This window comes from Zea mays, chromosome 10, assembly GCF_902167145.1.
Source record: "Zea mays cultivar B73 chromosome 10, Zm-B73-REFERENCE-NAM-5.0, whole genome shotgun sequence".
NCBI classification, from domain to species: domain Eukaryota; kingdom Viridiplantae; phylum Streptophyta; class Magnoliopsida; order Poales; family Poaceae; genus Zea; species Zea mays.
The window spans coordinates 135,102,607-135,116,674 of NC_050105.1; the positions used below are offsets into that span (position 1 = coordinate 135,102,607).

Sequence of the window (14,068 nt, forward strand, 5' to 3'; positions counted from 1 at the left end):
CTATATTGGAATTTGAGACAAGCAAAAGAGCTATAGAGATTGTGAAAGGGAATTAGGCTTACACCTAGTTCCTAAATAATTTTGGTGGTTGAATTGCCCAACACAAATAATTGGACTAACTAGTTTGCTCTAGTGTATAAGTTATACAGGTGCCAAAGGTTCACGCTTAGCCAATAAAAAGACCAAGTATTGGGTTCAACAAAAGAGCAAAGGGACAACCGAAAGCACCTCTGGTCTGGCGCACCGGACTGTCCGGTGTGCCACCGGACAGTGTCCGGTGCACCAGAGGACTCCAACAATAATCCAAACTCGTCACCTTCGTCACCAGAGGACTCCAAACTCGTCACCTTCGGGAAAATCCAGAGGCGACTCCGCTATAATTCACCGGACTGTCCGGTGTACACCGGACAGTGTCCGGTGCTCCAACGAATGGCGCCTCAGGAACTCGCCAGCTTCGGGAATTCGCAACGGCTAGTCCACTATAATTCACCGGACTGTCCGGTGTGCCATCGAAGCAACGGATACTTCAGCGCCAACGGCTACCTGCAGTGCATTAAATGCGCGCCAGCGCGCGCAGAAATCAGGCACGCCCATACTGGCGCACCGGACACTCTACAGTACATGTCCGGTGCGCCACCGGACATCCAGGCGGGCCCAGAAGACAGTGCTCCAACGGTCGAATCCCAACGGCTTTGGTGACGTGGCTGGCGCACCGGACATGTCCGGTGTGCACCGGACTGTCCGGTGCACCATACGACAGTCAGCCCCGCCAAACGGCTAGTTTGGTGGTTGGGGCTATAAATACCCCCAACCACCCACCATTCATTGCATCCAAGTTTTCACACTTTCAACCACTTACAAGAGCTAGGCATTCAATTCTAGACACACTCAAGAGATCAAATCCTCTCCCAAATTCCACACAACGCCCTAGTGCTTAGAGAGAGATTTGCTTGTGTTCTTTCGAGCTCTTGCGCTTGGATTGCTTTCTTCCTTCTTGATTCTTTATTGCGATCAAACTCACTTGTAATTGAGACAAGAGACACCAATCTTGTGGTGGTCCTTGTAGGAACTTTGTGTTCCAAGTGATTGAGAAGAGAAAGCTCACTCGGTCCGAGGGATCGTTTGAGAGAGGGAAAGGGTTGAAAGAGACCCGGTCTTTGTGACCACCTCAACGGGGAGTAGGTTTGCAAGAACCGAACCTCGGTAAAACAAATCCACGTGTCACGCTCCTTATTCGCTTGCGATTTGTTTTCCACCCTCTCTCGCGGACTCGCTTATATTTCTAACGCTAACCCGACTTGTAGTTGTGATTATTTTTGAGAATTTCAGTTTCGCCCTATTCACCCCCCTCTAGGCGACTTTCAGATTGTTATGAACTTACCACACACGTGCTCACTCGCGTTTCGCGAATTTATCGTGTGACTTGTGACGATACACAATCGTGTCATGACGTTTTGTTAGCCAATTAATAAGTTTTTAGCTGAATTAGCTAACTAACTATTAGTTGTCTAATTATTAACTGGGGTGTTATAAACTTAAAGCTAATTGGTTGTTCGGATGATCTAATTGTCCTTAATACCCTTGACTCTATTTTCTTTGTTTTAAGCCATATTTAGCAACATAATGCGATATCTTGTACTAATATTCTAGAAAACTAAAACGAATGCAAAAAAATTCATAATTCAAATTTGATCGTATTGCACAAATATCGAACAAATATAAAAAGTTATATAAACTCAACAAACCTATTCTAAACAATTATTATATTGTTTTTGTCACACTCTCATATGATAGAAGATGAGATAGTCCGCTGGAGACAATCATAACATACACGCTTGTGCAGTGTCGCTCCCATGATCATATTAGACACTTTCATTCGTTGAAATTGCTGTTTATGTTACATTGTAGTCAGTTATCCGCAAAAGTCAAAAGGAGAATTAGAACGGCGGTAGTTAGTTCTAGTGCACTTTCGGAGATGATGTTTTGGGATTTAAATTTTAACGTTTGTTGTGTTTATCTTACTCTTACCTGCTGAAAATGTCTCTTCTACGAGCAGGATTCTACCGTTCACTTGTCATTAATCTATATCGACTTATACTATTTTTATAATGTTTTCTTTTCTTTTATGTATTGCAGCTGCAGCAGTCTAAACAACCGACTTTAATCTGAAGCGAACAACATCACGAGATGTATTATATTTTTGTCTCTAAGGTTTACCTGGCGTGGCTGGAAGCAGATCCCCTGATGTATTACATTATTGGTGTTGTTTATCAGTGAGCCTGTAACTTATTACTCCAATCCCATGAGGCCGACTGCATCCGTTCCCGCTAGGCCCTCCCCTCCCCTCGATATTGCGGCTACAGGAGCCCCCAACAGCCACCCCAGCCAACATAAGTGAACAAGATTCCGCCACAGCCAGCGTGAGGACATCAACTCCCCTTTCCATGTGCGTTAATTTTTTAATAGTTAAAGAAAAATGGTAATATATGATGAATAAGGTTGGGTAATGATATTTTATGGTTGTAGTAGGGTATAAGAGGAAAATATAAGGTAATCGTCGTGGGAGATAAAAAAATAAAGAGATGAAATCTAGCTATGGTGGCAGAAAAGTATAGGAGAAGAATTTAGGAGAAACGAAGTCTCCACACTACATGCGCAACGGAATGGGGACAGGATTGCAGGATCCATGAAATCATGTTGCAGTAGCGAGAGAGAACGCACTACGGGACGTGGAGCTTGGTAATCAGCACCGTGCATGCCTTCCTCTGACATCTATGTCTCGGCTTGGATGATGAGACTCACTGGACTATGGCTTAGGCTAACTCCAACAACGAGCAGCTATATTGCCCAGCCATTTCACAGTTTACATGCCCTCAGTATTATACCTGGCTAGCAATAACCTTCTGTTTCCAACGAAGCAGGCAAACTGGCTGTGGCCTTAGTTCAGTTCGTTTTGGCGCCAAAAAACCAACGCATCCTATTAGTCCAACTGAAATGGCTGGCGTGCCGAGACCGGCTAGTTTACCAGTTCTCTTTCCTTCCATCTAATTTGCCTGGGCTGGATTGCTGGCTCTTTGGAGCCGCTACAGTACAAACCGGCCAGCTAAATTGGCTTTGCCTGGCCAAATACCTGGCCTGTTGGAGCCAGCCTTAGCGTTCACTCAACCGCATGCATGAGACTATCTGCACTGCGCTTCGACATAACTTCCGTTAAAACACACATAAGCAAAACATTCCTCTACTACTGTTGACGGTACCAAAATCATCGGTTATATAGAGGGACAAAATAATATAGTAATTGAATTAAAATGAATAGATCTGTAAGTAGTGATATAGATAGAATATATAGAGGGGGTATGAGTGATGATGATGGTTATAAAAAAGTTAGAAATCTTGATAACTAGACTATAAATAAATAGTGGTATAGAGTACAGTGCACATAGCCTAAGCCCTAAGACCAACTCCAGCAGACTCCCTCTCCGTATCCCTAAAACGCGCGGCCAACAGATTCTCTCTCCTCTCCGTATCCGTCTCCGTTTCCAGCAACACTCCACATCCCACTCCACATGCAGTCTATGACACCTGGGGCCCGCCAGCAGGCGCGCGCGCACGCAGAGAGCTGCGGAGAGGAGAGAGAAAGCGTGAAAATGGGGAGTGCAGGGACACGGCGTCTATTTTGCGGAGAGGGATGCAGAGCCTGCTGGAGAGCGCAATAGTGCCTCAGACCGTGCAAAATGCGGATGCGGAGTGGGATGGGGAGCGTTGCTGAAGTTGGTCTAAGGTAGAGCGGTCCCGGCTCCGGACCCCGGTCCGGTCTTGTTTGACCTCCCTCCCGGGCTCCGGCTACTTGCTGCGCCTGCATTGCCCTTCACGGCCGTATCTCTCTGCCTCCCTATCTTTCCGCTGAGCCAAAGCCAATAGACGAACCCAAGTGACAATAGCGATTTTTTTTATGCTAGTCCTGGTCATCGACGAGGATCCTTGCCACGGGGTCTCTGGACTCTGGCTGATAAGATATGTAGAGATGCCGCTGAGGATGGCGCGCATGCTCTGCTCGCAAGCGAACAAAAAGGCTAGTAACTCGAAATCATAGCTTCAGCGAGGCGCGACAAAGCGCCAGCTTGACCGGCCTCCCATGTCCGCTTGCTCGCTCCGACGTCGCCGCGCGCGCGGCGAGCGGAAATGACGCTAAACACCCTAGACTGACTGCTGGCCGGAACTCCAGAAGAAGAAGAAAGAAAAAAAAAACACAGACCCAGCATGCCAGTTGCTCCGCAACCAAAGTCCCAACTCTCAATTCGTTGCTCGCTATCTACTGATGAATCAAATCCTTGATCGGAAAGACCATGCATGGCAAAAGAATCATGCATGCATGCATGCATGCATGCATGTACTGTACACTCTTGTCGTGTGTTGCTGGATTGGATCCAGACTCCATAGCTAGCCCTACTGCTGCCGTGTGTTGCGTCGCTAGCTAATTACAGTTACAGGCGCACATCAATGGCCGTGTGCCTGTGTGTGACCTAGCGAGGGAGTAAAAAAAAATACATGAAAGCTAGCCGAACGAAGAACCTGCACGCGCCTGCTTTGCTTCCTCGCTCTCACGCTCACGCTCCTAGTTGTGCAGCGGGTTGGAGCCCTGCGGCACCAGCCTCTTGGACTCGCCGAGCGCCGCCTCGGCGTCGTCCCGGGCTGCCGTGGGGGAGGGCGACGTAGTAGCGCGCGCGCCTGCCGTCGTCGTCGCCGCCGCCGCCGCCGCCGCCGCCGCCGCCGGCACGGCCACCCGTCTATGCCTCCACGCCGCCACGTCCGCTCTGGGAATCCCGTGGCCGCAGCAGCCGAAGGAGGCGAGCTCGGTCGCCAGCAGCAGAAGCATTGCCAGCAGCATGGTCGGTAGCCGTGCGCTCATGCCGTGACGTCTCTCCCTCTTCATGTTCGGTGTCGGGGGGCCGTCGGGCCGGCCGCAGGAGGTGTGGAGACTGGAGAGCGGGGCTGCTCAGCTGCTGTGACTGTGTGTGATCGGGTGAGACGCCAGCCAAGGGCTCTGCTCTTGTACCGGAGGAGAGAGATAGATTTTTATATGCGTGTGCCTGTGTTGCGCATCTGCGTGTCGTGTGTCGTAGTCGTAGGCAAGTGTGTTTGCTCTGGTAGGTGCCGGCCAGCGCCGCCGCTCGCTGCTAATAAAGAAAAGTTGGGGCCGGCTAGGCGGTCACCGTAGTCTGACTCTGGAGTCAGTGTGATAGAAATAATGGGTGCTCTTGTCCGATGGAGAGGTGGTCACTTGGCTCGCTGCTGAAACAACTGCCGGCCGCCGAGCGCCGACCTAACCCTTGTCCGTGTCGCGCAAATCTCACTCTCATGTGGGCTGTGTGCCTGATGCCGGATCGCGAGACAAGCTTGCCGACGTGCCGGACCGCGGTGGTTGGTCGTTGCGTCTAATCTTGCCTACGTTTCTGTGCGATGTGTATCATGTCCCTGTGTCTGTGTGTGCCTCAGTGGTGGTACAGTAACAGACAATTTATTTCCGAGATGGCTGTCTATGTAGTAGTCGACACTAATTATTCGGCCCGGATGAAATTTAAGTTTTCTAAAAACACTAACTATTCGGCTGCAGTTGTGATGAGGATGGAGGACCTTGCTTGCATTTTACACACAGAAGCTTCAAAAGTCACATAAACTCTATCTGTTTTTTATCTAAGTGATCACCGCATAATTACATGACAGATCCACAGCAGAGCTTTCACCCAAGTAACAAATTCACAGTGCGGCAGCGGCCAGACCGACCTCAAATGCCCCACCAGGCACCAGGTTGCTGGGTTTGGGCCTCACGGTCCAGCAGATGCCAGCCAGTTGCCACGCGTTTCATCAGCCCGACCCAACCAAAGCCAGAAGACACGGTGCCGTCAGCTGTGCTCCCGGCGCTCCCGCACCACAAGCAAGCGCGTGCGCGCCGTCAAGTCGCCTCTACAGCAACTTCCACCGCGTACTCCCTCCCTCCCTCGTCTCGTCTTCGTCTCCAGGTTTCGCGGGGGCCAAGGTTTCTGCCGGAGCAGTCGCGGTCTGCGCTGCGGCACGGCGACGAGGTGGGGATGGAGTACCGCGACAAGCTCGTGCTGGCGCCCATGGTCCGCGTGGTAACTCCTCTCGTCCCGAGCCCCTTTTCCACGAATCCGCTGGCTGGATTCTCTTAGCCGCTTCCCCTCCGGGGCATATATGACTTTGGATTTGAGCTAGTTCGAAGCGCCTGGATCCCTGGATTTGGGCTTATGCTCTCTTTTATATGAACCTAGTCTCATTCCTCTCGATCTAGATTCTAGAAATGGAAGCTCTACGCGTTTCGTTTTATGTCGGAACTCAGAACTCAGAAAGTGGAGCAAGTACGCGACTAGGTTGCGACTTAATATGGATGCTGTCCGATAGATGACCGTAGCAAGCATGTAGATAGTGGCTCATGCTTTCGCGTTTTCTGCTTTCAGTGAAGGAACGCGATTATGAATCATTGGTGGAAACAAGTACTAAATTGACCAAATAAACTCTAGACCTTAGGGAGTTAGCTATTTTTTGACTTTAGGTTCTTCGGTATTCTGTTGAATTTTATGAATACACAGTATCACTTAGTAAATGAACACGCACCGTTTCCCTTCTACCAATAAACTTTAGTAACCAATCACAAGTTCAAAGGTGTTGATGAACAGCTCAAGAGAATCATCACCCCCTTTAGCTTGTGTCATGTTGTTCATCTCATGGATATGAAGTTTTCGATCGATCTAGTTCTAGTTTGCGTGTCTGAATTTTTCCTTTGCAAAATTACTCTCAAATGTAGATCTGCCTTATCTTGTTAATTGTTTTTTGCAGGGCACCTTGCCATTTAGGCTACTGGCTGCTGAATATGGTGCTGATATTACTTATGGAGAAGAAATTATTGATCACAAATTCTTGAAGTGTGAGCGTGTTACAAATGGTATTGTAGTTCAATTGATATTTGGCATCTGATGTGGTCTATTGGTCCTACAACTGTCTCCACTGCATCAGTGTTTTAGTTTACTCATCCAAGTATCCAACTGCTTTTTAAGATCTAATAAGTTGAGTACCATAGGATTGCAAATAACTTTACCCTAATATGTTGCATCTGAAGTTGATAATTAATTAATTGGATATATTCTTCTTAATTGACTCCTGGATGATGAAGTTCCTGTAATTGGGGTTTGGGGAATGATTGGATGAATGCTAGAATAAGTTTATGAATGCTTTATGAAGTGAAGAGAAAGCTATTTTACTTGTGAAGCTAGGGCGCCTTCAAAGCACTTCCATTATCTTACCTATTTGCTCCATCAGTTGTTCAGATTGATTGCATTTGCTCTGGGGCTATATGATTTGACACATCCTTATCATGCTACGCATTGTTTACCAGAATCTCTTGGGACTACTGATTTTGTGGAGAAAGGGACTGACAGTGTAGTTTTCCGTACATGCCCACAAGAAAGGGGCAGGGTTGTATTCCAAATGGGCACATCAAATGCTGTGAGGGCACTTAAAGCTGCTCAGATCGTGTAAGCTCTACTTCTGAGACCTTTTAGGATATAAGTCCTGAAGTCGGTAATATAAATTGTGTTTATACCAGGTTTGGTACCGAAAATTTTCCAATTGGTAGCATTAGATTAGACCATATAGTTTTGCTTTGCGTATTTATTTAACCATATTGTTTTGTCCTCATAGGTGCCGTGATGTTTCTGCTATAGATATCAACATGGGTTGTCCAAAGTCTTTTTCACTTAGTGGAGGGATGGGTGCTGCATTACTCTCCAAACCTGAGCTTATACACGATGTACTTTTCTTAATTGTTTCTTTTTGCCTTTTGTATACCATATATCCATTGCTCTTACTAGTATACACTATAGATTCTGACAACACTGCGGAGGAACTTGGACACAACTGTGACATGTAAAATCCGTCTTCTGAACACACCTAAAGACACTGTGGAGTTGGCACGCCGGATTGAGAAAACTGGTGTTCCTGCTCTTGCTGTCCATGGAAGGTAATGACACATAGAATTGTATTTTTGAGTTGTGATAGTCTGGTAGATAATTGAAACCATTCTTACTCTAGCTTTAGAAGCATGCAATTAGCTATCTGCATTTTTCAATTATGTCAATATCTCCCTCATTTTTTTTGAGTACGCCCTTTTATAATTAGTTTTGCTTATGTTGCTCCTCTTTGAAATCGCAGAAAGATTAAAGATAGACCGAGAGATCTTGCCAAGTGGGATGAGATAGCTGATGTTGTGTCAGCGCTGTCAATTCCAGTTATAGCTAATGGAGATGTCTTTGAGTATGAGGATTTTAAGAGAATTAAAGATGCAACAGGTTTTTGTTTATTTATACTGTCATTTCATAGTTTGCTCTGTTTAATTTGAGTTTTCACCTCTATCAGTTAGCAATCTTGAAACTGCTTTTTAATATGCATCTATTCGGACTGCTAGAAAACTTCAACTGTTTCTTGAACGTTGTATGCCATTAAACAGAAAAAAGGAGCTATCACATCATTTTTTTTAATGATGAACGCATATAAAAATGGTTTCTGAAGAAATGACTCTGAGATACTTTCATCCTTGCTACGTGTTTCCTAACATGAATTGGTAGATAGAGCTTCGCCTGTTATTTTCAATTGTAGTTGATATATCCCTATAACTGTTAGGTGCCGCGTCTGTTATGGTTGCTAGAGGTGCTATGTGGAATGCCTCCATCTTTTGTGCCAAAGGAAAAACACCTTGGGAGGATGTCAAAAGAGAGTATGTAAGAAAGGTATTTAATTTTACCGTCGTGTTTGTTAGAGGATGTATTATTCATTTTTGTATGGGTTCAAAACATACTGAAACTTCTATGAGTGTCTATCAAAACTTAGTAGTTATGTGCTCCCTCTCCCCTCCCCCCTCTTCTGTTTCAGTCTGATGGGCTGCACTACTTAGGCTGCAACTGCACACATCCACACATTTAATTTGATTGTATTAGCAGCAACAGTTGGAATGTATGCAGCTGCAGCCTGTAGCCCAAGTAGCACAAGCGATCACAGCTGCATACATTTGACAATCGACACTGACATCAGTTTGCATTATAACTATATGACAGAGCATATTGTGGGACAACGATGTGAAGAGCACGAAACATACCTTGAAAGAAATGATAATGCACTATTCTTGCCTTGAACTTCCTGAGGGGAAAGGCGTTATAAAGTGTGATACATCTGAAGATTTAGCGTAAGTTCAGACAACAGTTATTTGTTTTATTTTGCACATGAAATGTTCACTAAGCTGTATGTTTTCACATTATATGTCCATTGATGTTACTTGGAGGTTTGCAACTTACTAGTTTACTCGTGGATAATGGTATCCACAAATTGTTGTGTCCACATGTGTTACTAGAATACGTGTTATGGTCGATACCATATCAACCTTAGTTCAGGATAGGCCGACTATGCTAGCTATTCGTTCATGTCATGTTTCTGATACTCCAACCCACCCATACTCTTTGAAAATACTGGATTCATATCACCTCGATCTGTTGATCTTTATCCACATGGTAAAGCCTGCTGTTGCTGTCCACATAGCCTTATGAAAATTCAGCAGATCTTATTTTCTTAACTATACATCACTTGTTCTGCAACATGTACTTTCCACATATCCTTCCTTGCCGGTTCATCTGAATGACCAATTTCTTCTGATGTTTCAGGAGACTATACGGGGAAGAGGACTACTATAATTTTGTTGTTGCAAATAGGAAATGAATACAATTTGATGTTGTGAGCTCTCATGTGTACCAGGTATCTATTTCCGAATACATTGGGTCTAGAGCTAGTGAAAAAGGAAATAATATTATGTGAAACTGATGAAGTTGATAGTTTCATGTAGTCTACATGCGGTACTTTTTCCTTGCAAATAACAATTACTTGCAAAATAAGCATGTTTGTTGACATGGGTTTCAAAACTAAAATTGGTTCCAGTTCCTTGGCCAGGTAGCCACTCTTAATAGGGGCTTGCATGCTGGTAGTCTGTAAACTAGCGATTAGAGTTTGTAAATGTATGATACTGATCAAGAAGTCAAGAACTGGCTAAACTAAATGGTATTTTACCTGGACCCAGCAAAACCGGTGAAACTTGCCTGGAACTTGAAGAAAGATGTTCACTTGCATGATTAAATTGCAAATCAGAGGTACCCATGGCCACAATGTAATTTCGAAAGGTTTTTTCATCATAATAAAAAATTGCAATAATTCAGTGATCAATGGGTAATGGAGCAGAACTCTCAACTTCATGATTGATTATTCGCTTCGATTAAAGCCAGCTGTTTGGACTGCTGTAGCTGCAATCCATAGAGATAAAACACTGTAGAAGCAATAGAAGCCTACGGATTAAAGTCAAGCAAACAGGCTAGACCTCTCTCTTTCTCTGAAAAATGTACTACCAAGAACCTGCATATCTACATACAATGACACCTCTCCTCACCTGCCCGTGACGCTGAGCTGCCTTCGCCCCCCCCCCCCCTCCCCCTTCGCCGCCGCTGCCTAGATGTTTCATTTCATCTTTGTGCGTGTGAGGCACACGGCACGATAAGGACGAATGTTGGGTGGGGCTGCTCCCTCTTTCAATGGAATGACATGGTCAATATCACGTTGAGGAGGGACTTTTGTGTACTCCTGACAGAATTCAGAGTATTGTTGCAGTAAGGCTTGAATAGCCAGACGAAGAGTGTGGTGCCTGCAGAGACAAGCTGTTGAGATGCAGAATGAAACTAGAAATGCCTTTGTTGAGAAGCTTGTTCATTATCCTTTTCAGTTGTTCAGTGTACGCATCCTGAGATGTACAATCCTTTAATGAGAGGAGAGTATCATCTTCTAAGGTAACGAGAAATTCTCTGGTCTGCAAAACTGAGGGCAAACATGCTATATTATGGAGCCAATCACACCCTAAGATGACAATGAATTCTTTCAATTCCAGGAGTCAAGGGTGTTGTTCAAGGCATGTTCCTGAATAGAGAATGCAGTGCCTGTTATGATTGCCCCAGATGTAAGTTGCCCTCCCCCAGCCACAGCTATTTTTGCTGATTTTTTTTGGATATGGCAAGTGGTTTTAACTGTGTAAGACAAAACAATGAATGCACTTACTGCCAGTATCAATAAGGATAATGCCTGTTTGTTCACCGACAGTGACCTTGACTGAGAATGTTCTAGCAGTGACCATCCCTGAAACTGCATGAGCTGAAATATCCATGAGATACTCATTTGGATGGGAGTCCTGATCCTGTAGGATTTCATTTCTTCTTTTTGTGCTGCAGTCTCGTCTGTGGCATCATTTAGTGTGCAAGTTTCCTGCATGACATTGATAGTAGGGATTAACTTGCATTTGTGACCAGGGACACATTTCTCACCACATCTCCAGCATTCACCAGCTTTTCTAGCTTTCTGCTGTTGCACATGGGGAGCCACAGGTTGTTCTTTAGTTTTGTCTTGTGTGGTGGTAGGCTGGTAGTAGGTCCTGTACAAAAGGTCTGTATGGAGCAGCGGTGCTTTGTTTCTGATATGAAGAAAACGTTTCTTAGGTGGGGCACTGCATTCCATGTCTTTGGCCTGCCAGTACGCATCAGTCAGGGACTATGGATGGAGAGGCCTGAGTTGGGTGTTTGATGTTATGTCAAAGGCCACTCTTCAGTTAGTTCTGGTGTATCTTGTTTCAACATAGTCATGAAATCTTCAAACTTATCAACTTAAGCAATGGCTTATCAACATAATGGCAGTCAAAGAGGGTCCAGCATCATAGCCCGACGTCGGTGCTAGGGGGGGTGGGGGTGGGGGGGCATCTTGGATAAAAGCCTTGATGATGGTCGTTTGTGGGAGCTGCTTTCCCTTTTGGGGTTGTGTTCATTCCCTCTAGCATTGTCTTCTAAGGGTGAAGACCTAGGCATGAACGACGATGGCGCTATCGGCGTCAATCCCCTTTCTGAAGACTCGCTGTTGAAAATTCGTCTTGGCTTTTGTGTCACCTCCGGATAATTGAAAGGCAGAGCTCTTGTAATTGCTTTTAAAAGAATTGCATATATGCCTTATCAATCTGATTATATAAGAAAAAAATGTTACCAAGAGAATCATATTGTAAAGTAATGTCTGAGCTCAATGCTTGCTAAAAAAAAGCCTGAGCTTAATGTGATAAGTCCAAATATTCCCAGCATTACTTGTACTTGCAGTCTTGGCCTTGAAAGTGCATAGTTGTTGGCCTGTTAAATTATTAATGGTCTTTTTATTTGCCATTTTTCTAAGCTAACAGTTTCTTTTTGCAGCTTCTGCTTGGATTCCTATCTCACCCTTTATTGATGGGATTAGGAGGAATTCCTGCCACCAAGGACAACGGGATTTGCCATTTTGGCGCTGTCTGGACTTAACACTGAAGCTGCTGATCTTTCTCTTGTACTGGTAATAGTTAGGTTTATACCTGAAATTAATCAAACACCATTTTTTTGTAACAAATACTAATTTATTTGCTTTCTATACTATGGAAATTTTGTCATGTATTGTTGGTGGAAATACTATTGCGCTTTTGAAGGAATTGAAAGACTTTGATATGTTGACTACTATTATGGCCCTATGGTCTAAGAAATATTAAATGTTTTCATGATATGACCTTGATTGGCATTTAGCCTAATACTTAGGGCCTGTTTGGGAACTATGTATCTTAAAACTACAGTTTATAATACCACAATTTACTGCATGCCATGGGTATATTTAACATCATTTCAATCCAACACCAGTTGGTGACAGTATTTCAGCTGTAGTATCGTAGTATAGGAGACTGTAGCTGCGTGCACGCAAAATCTTTGGTCTAGACCAAAGTTTTTTTAAACCTAAAAATACCATGGTATTGGTAAAACCACGGTTTAAAATATAGAATTTGTAGATGTGCTCTCAAACATCTTTTGGTCTAAAATACCATGGTATGTTCGAATACCACAATATTGTCTTGGAACTAAGGTGACGTTTGGTTTACGAAATGTAATATAAATGACAATGGTAGTGATTCACATTTGATTACCAACGATAAGTTTGAATATGACGATATAAATTTTTAGTGTGGTATCTGATTATGGTTAGAATTAAACAAACATGTTTTAACGTTATTGGTTACTGTTCACGTTACAAATATATGGACCAAACAACATCTAAGAAAATAGTGTTTCCAGATAGGCCCTTAATATTTGCAATTGACCTCATGCAATATGTTTGTCTTTATGCTTTGTCTCGATGAATTGCTACATATCACTGTATTAAGAACAGTCCCATACAAAGCCGCTAGGTGGCAAGAAGAAAAGTGAAAAACGCATAACTAGGTTAACCCGCTTCACAGGAAGCAAGTAAAAAAACGACCAAGACCAGGAAAGCCCAAGCCTATGACAAAACAATGTCTATTTTTGCTTACTGGTATCGTATTATAGATGTTTTTTTTTTCTGTTTGTCTTGGCTTAACTGACTTTGGCGGGTAAGTGCTTTGGCACATCCAGTCCCAACAAGCAAATTTTGTGCTCATAATGTAAAAATTAATCCAATGCAGTTGGTCTCACAGCACATCGTTTATCTTTGGTGGGGCTCTACCTCTACTTCACAAATGCTCTGTATCTGTATCTTGGTGGGCAAAGGCGCAAAGCTGCATCAGCCATGAGTCCATGACATCAGAGACGGTTATGCTGATATGCATGCATGGTATTCCCCTTACACAAAACCGTAATATCTCATTCTCATTCATACTCCATAATCTCTGCGCATAGGCCATCTTCGATTCTTTTTATATTTAATAAAGACGCCATCTTGGAGCTACCATACCAAGATGCAGAAATGTCGTGCAAACCAAAGGCACCGAAGAACAGTCGAGACCTAGCTTTGTTGGTAAGCCAAACCTAGTCTTCAATTCTCTAGGACCCAAAAATCGTGTCTTAAACTGTCAGTCTGTCACTGCCAGAAAATGCGGGCCAGATTTTTTTTTGATACCTCTGGAACGTGTACTAAGCTATTTAAAAAGTTTGCTTTCAAC

General features: G+C 44.1%; 2 protein-coding genes across 18 annotated transcripts; one reads left to right on the forward strand and one right to left on the reverse strand.

The window, feature by feature from the left end:
- Positions 1-4,280: 4,280 nt before the first annotated feature.
- On the reverse strand, positions 4,281-5,042 carry LOC109943111 (uncharacterized). The gene has a single exon (XM_020545941.3). It carries the CDS (start codon positions 4,931-4,933, stop codon positions 4,616-4,618), a length of 318 nt encoding a protein of 105 aa, XP_020401530.1. The 5' UTR covers positions 4,934-5,042; the 3' UTR covers positions 4,281-4,615.
- Positions 5,043-5,815: 773 nt separating this feature from the next.
- LOC100193915 (uncharacterized) lies at positions 5,816-14,067 on the forward strand. 17 transcript variants are annotated; one of them, XM_035962917.1, is made up of 13 exons: positions 5,876-6,134; positions 6,856-6,961; positions 7,412-7,550; positions 7,717-7,825; positions 7,899-8,035; positions 8,227-8,363; positions 8,695-8,801; positions 9,126-9,253; positions 9,726-9,816; positions 10,136-10,892; positions 10,991-11,059; positions 12,327-12,459; positions 13,592-14,067. In XM_035962917.1, exons 1-9 carry the CDS (start codon positions 6,090-6,092, stop codon positions 9,778-9,780), a joined length of 963 nt encoding a protein of 320 aa, XP_035818810.1. In that variant the 5' UTR covers positions 5,876-6,089; the 3' UTR covers positions 9,781-9,816; positions 10,136-10,892; positions 10,991-11,059; positions 12,327-12,459; positions 13,592-14,067. The 17 variants fall into 17 exon arrangements, with proteins under 17 accessions (XP_035818819.1, XP_008661451.1, NP_001132459.1 ...); XM_035962919.1 differs by lacking the exon at positions 13,592-14,067 and having other exon boundaries at positions 10,136-10,205; positions 10,272-10,892; positions 12,327-12,617; XM_035962921.1 differs by lacking the exon at positions 13,592-14,067 and having other exon boundaries at positions 10,136-10,205; positions 10,717-10,892; positions 12,327-12,617.
- The last annotated feature ends 1 nt before the right edge of the window (position 14,068 follows it).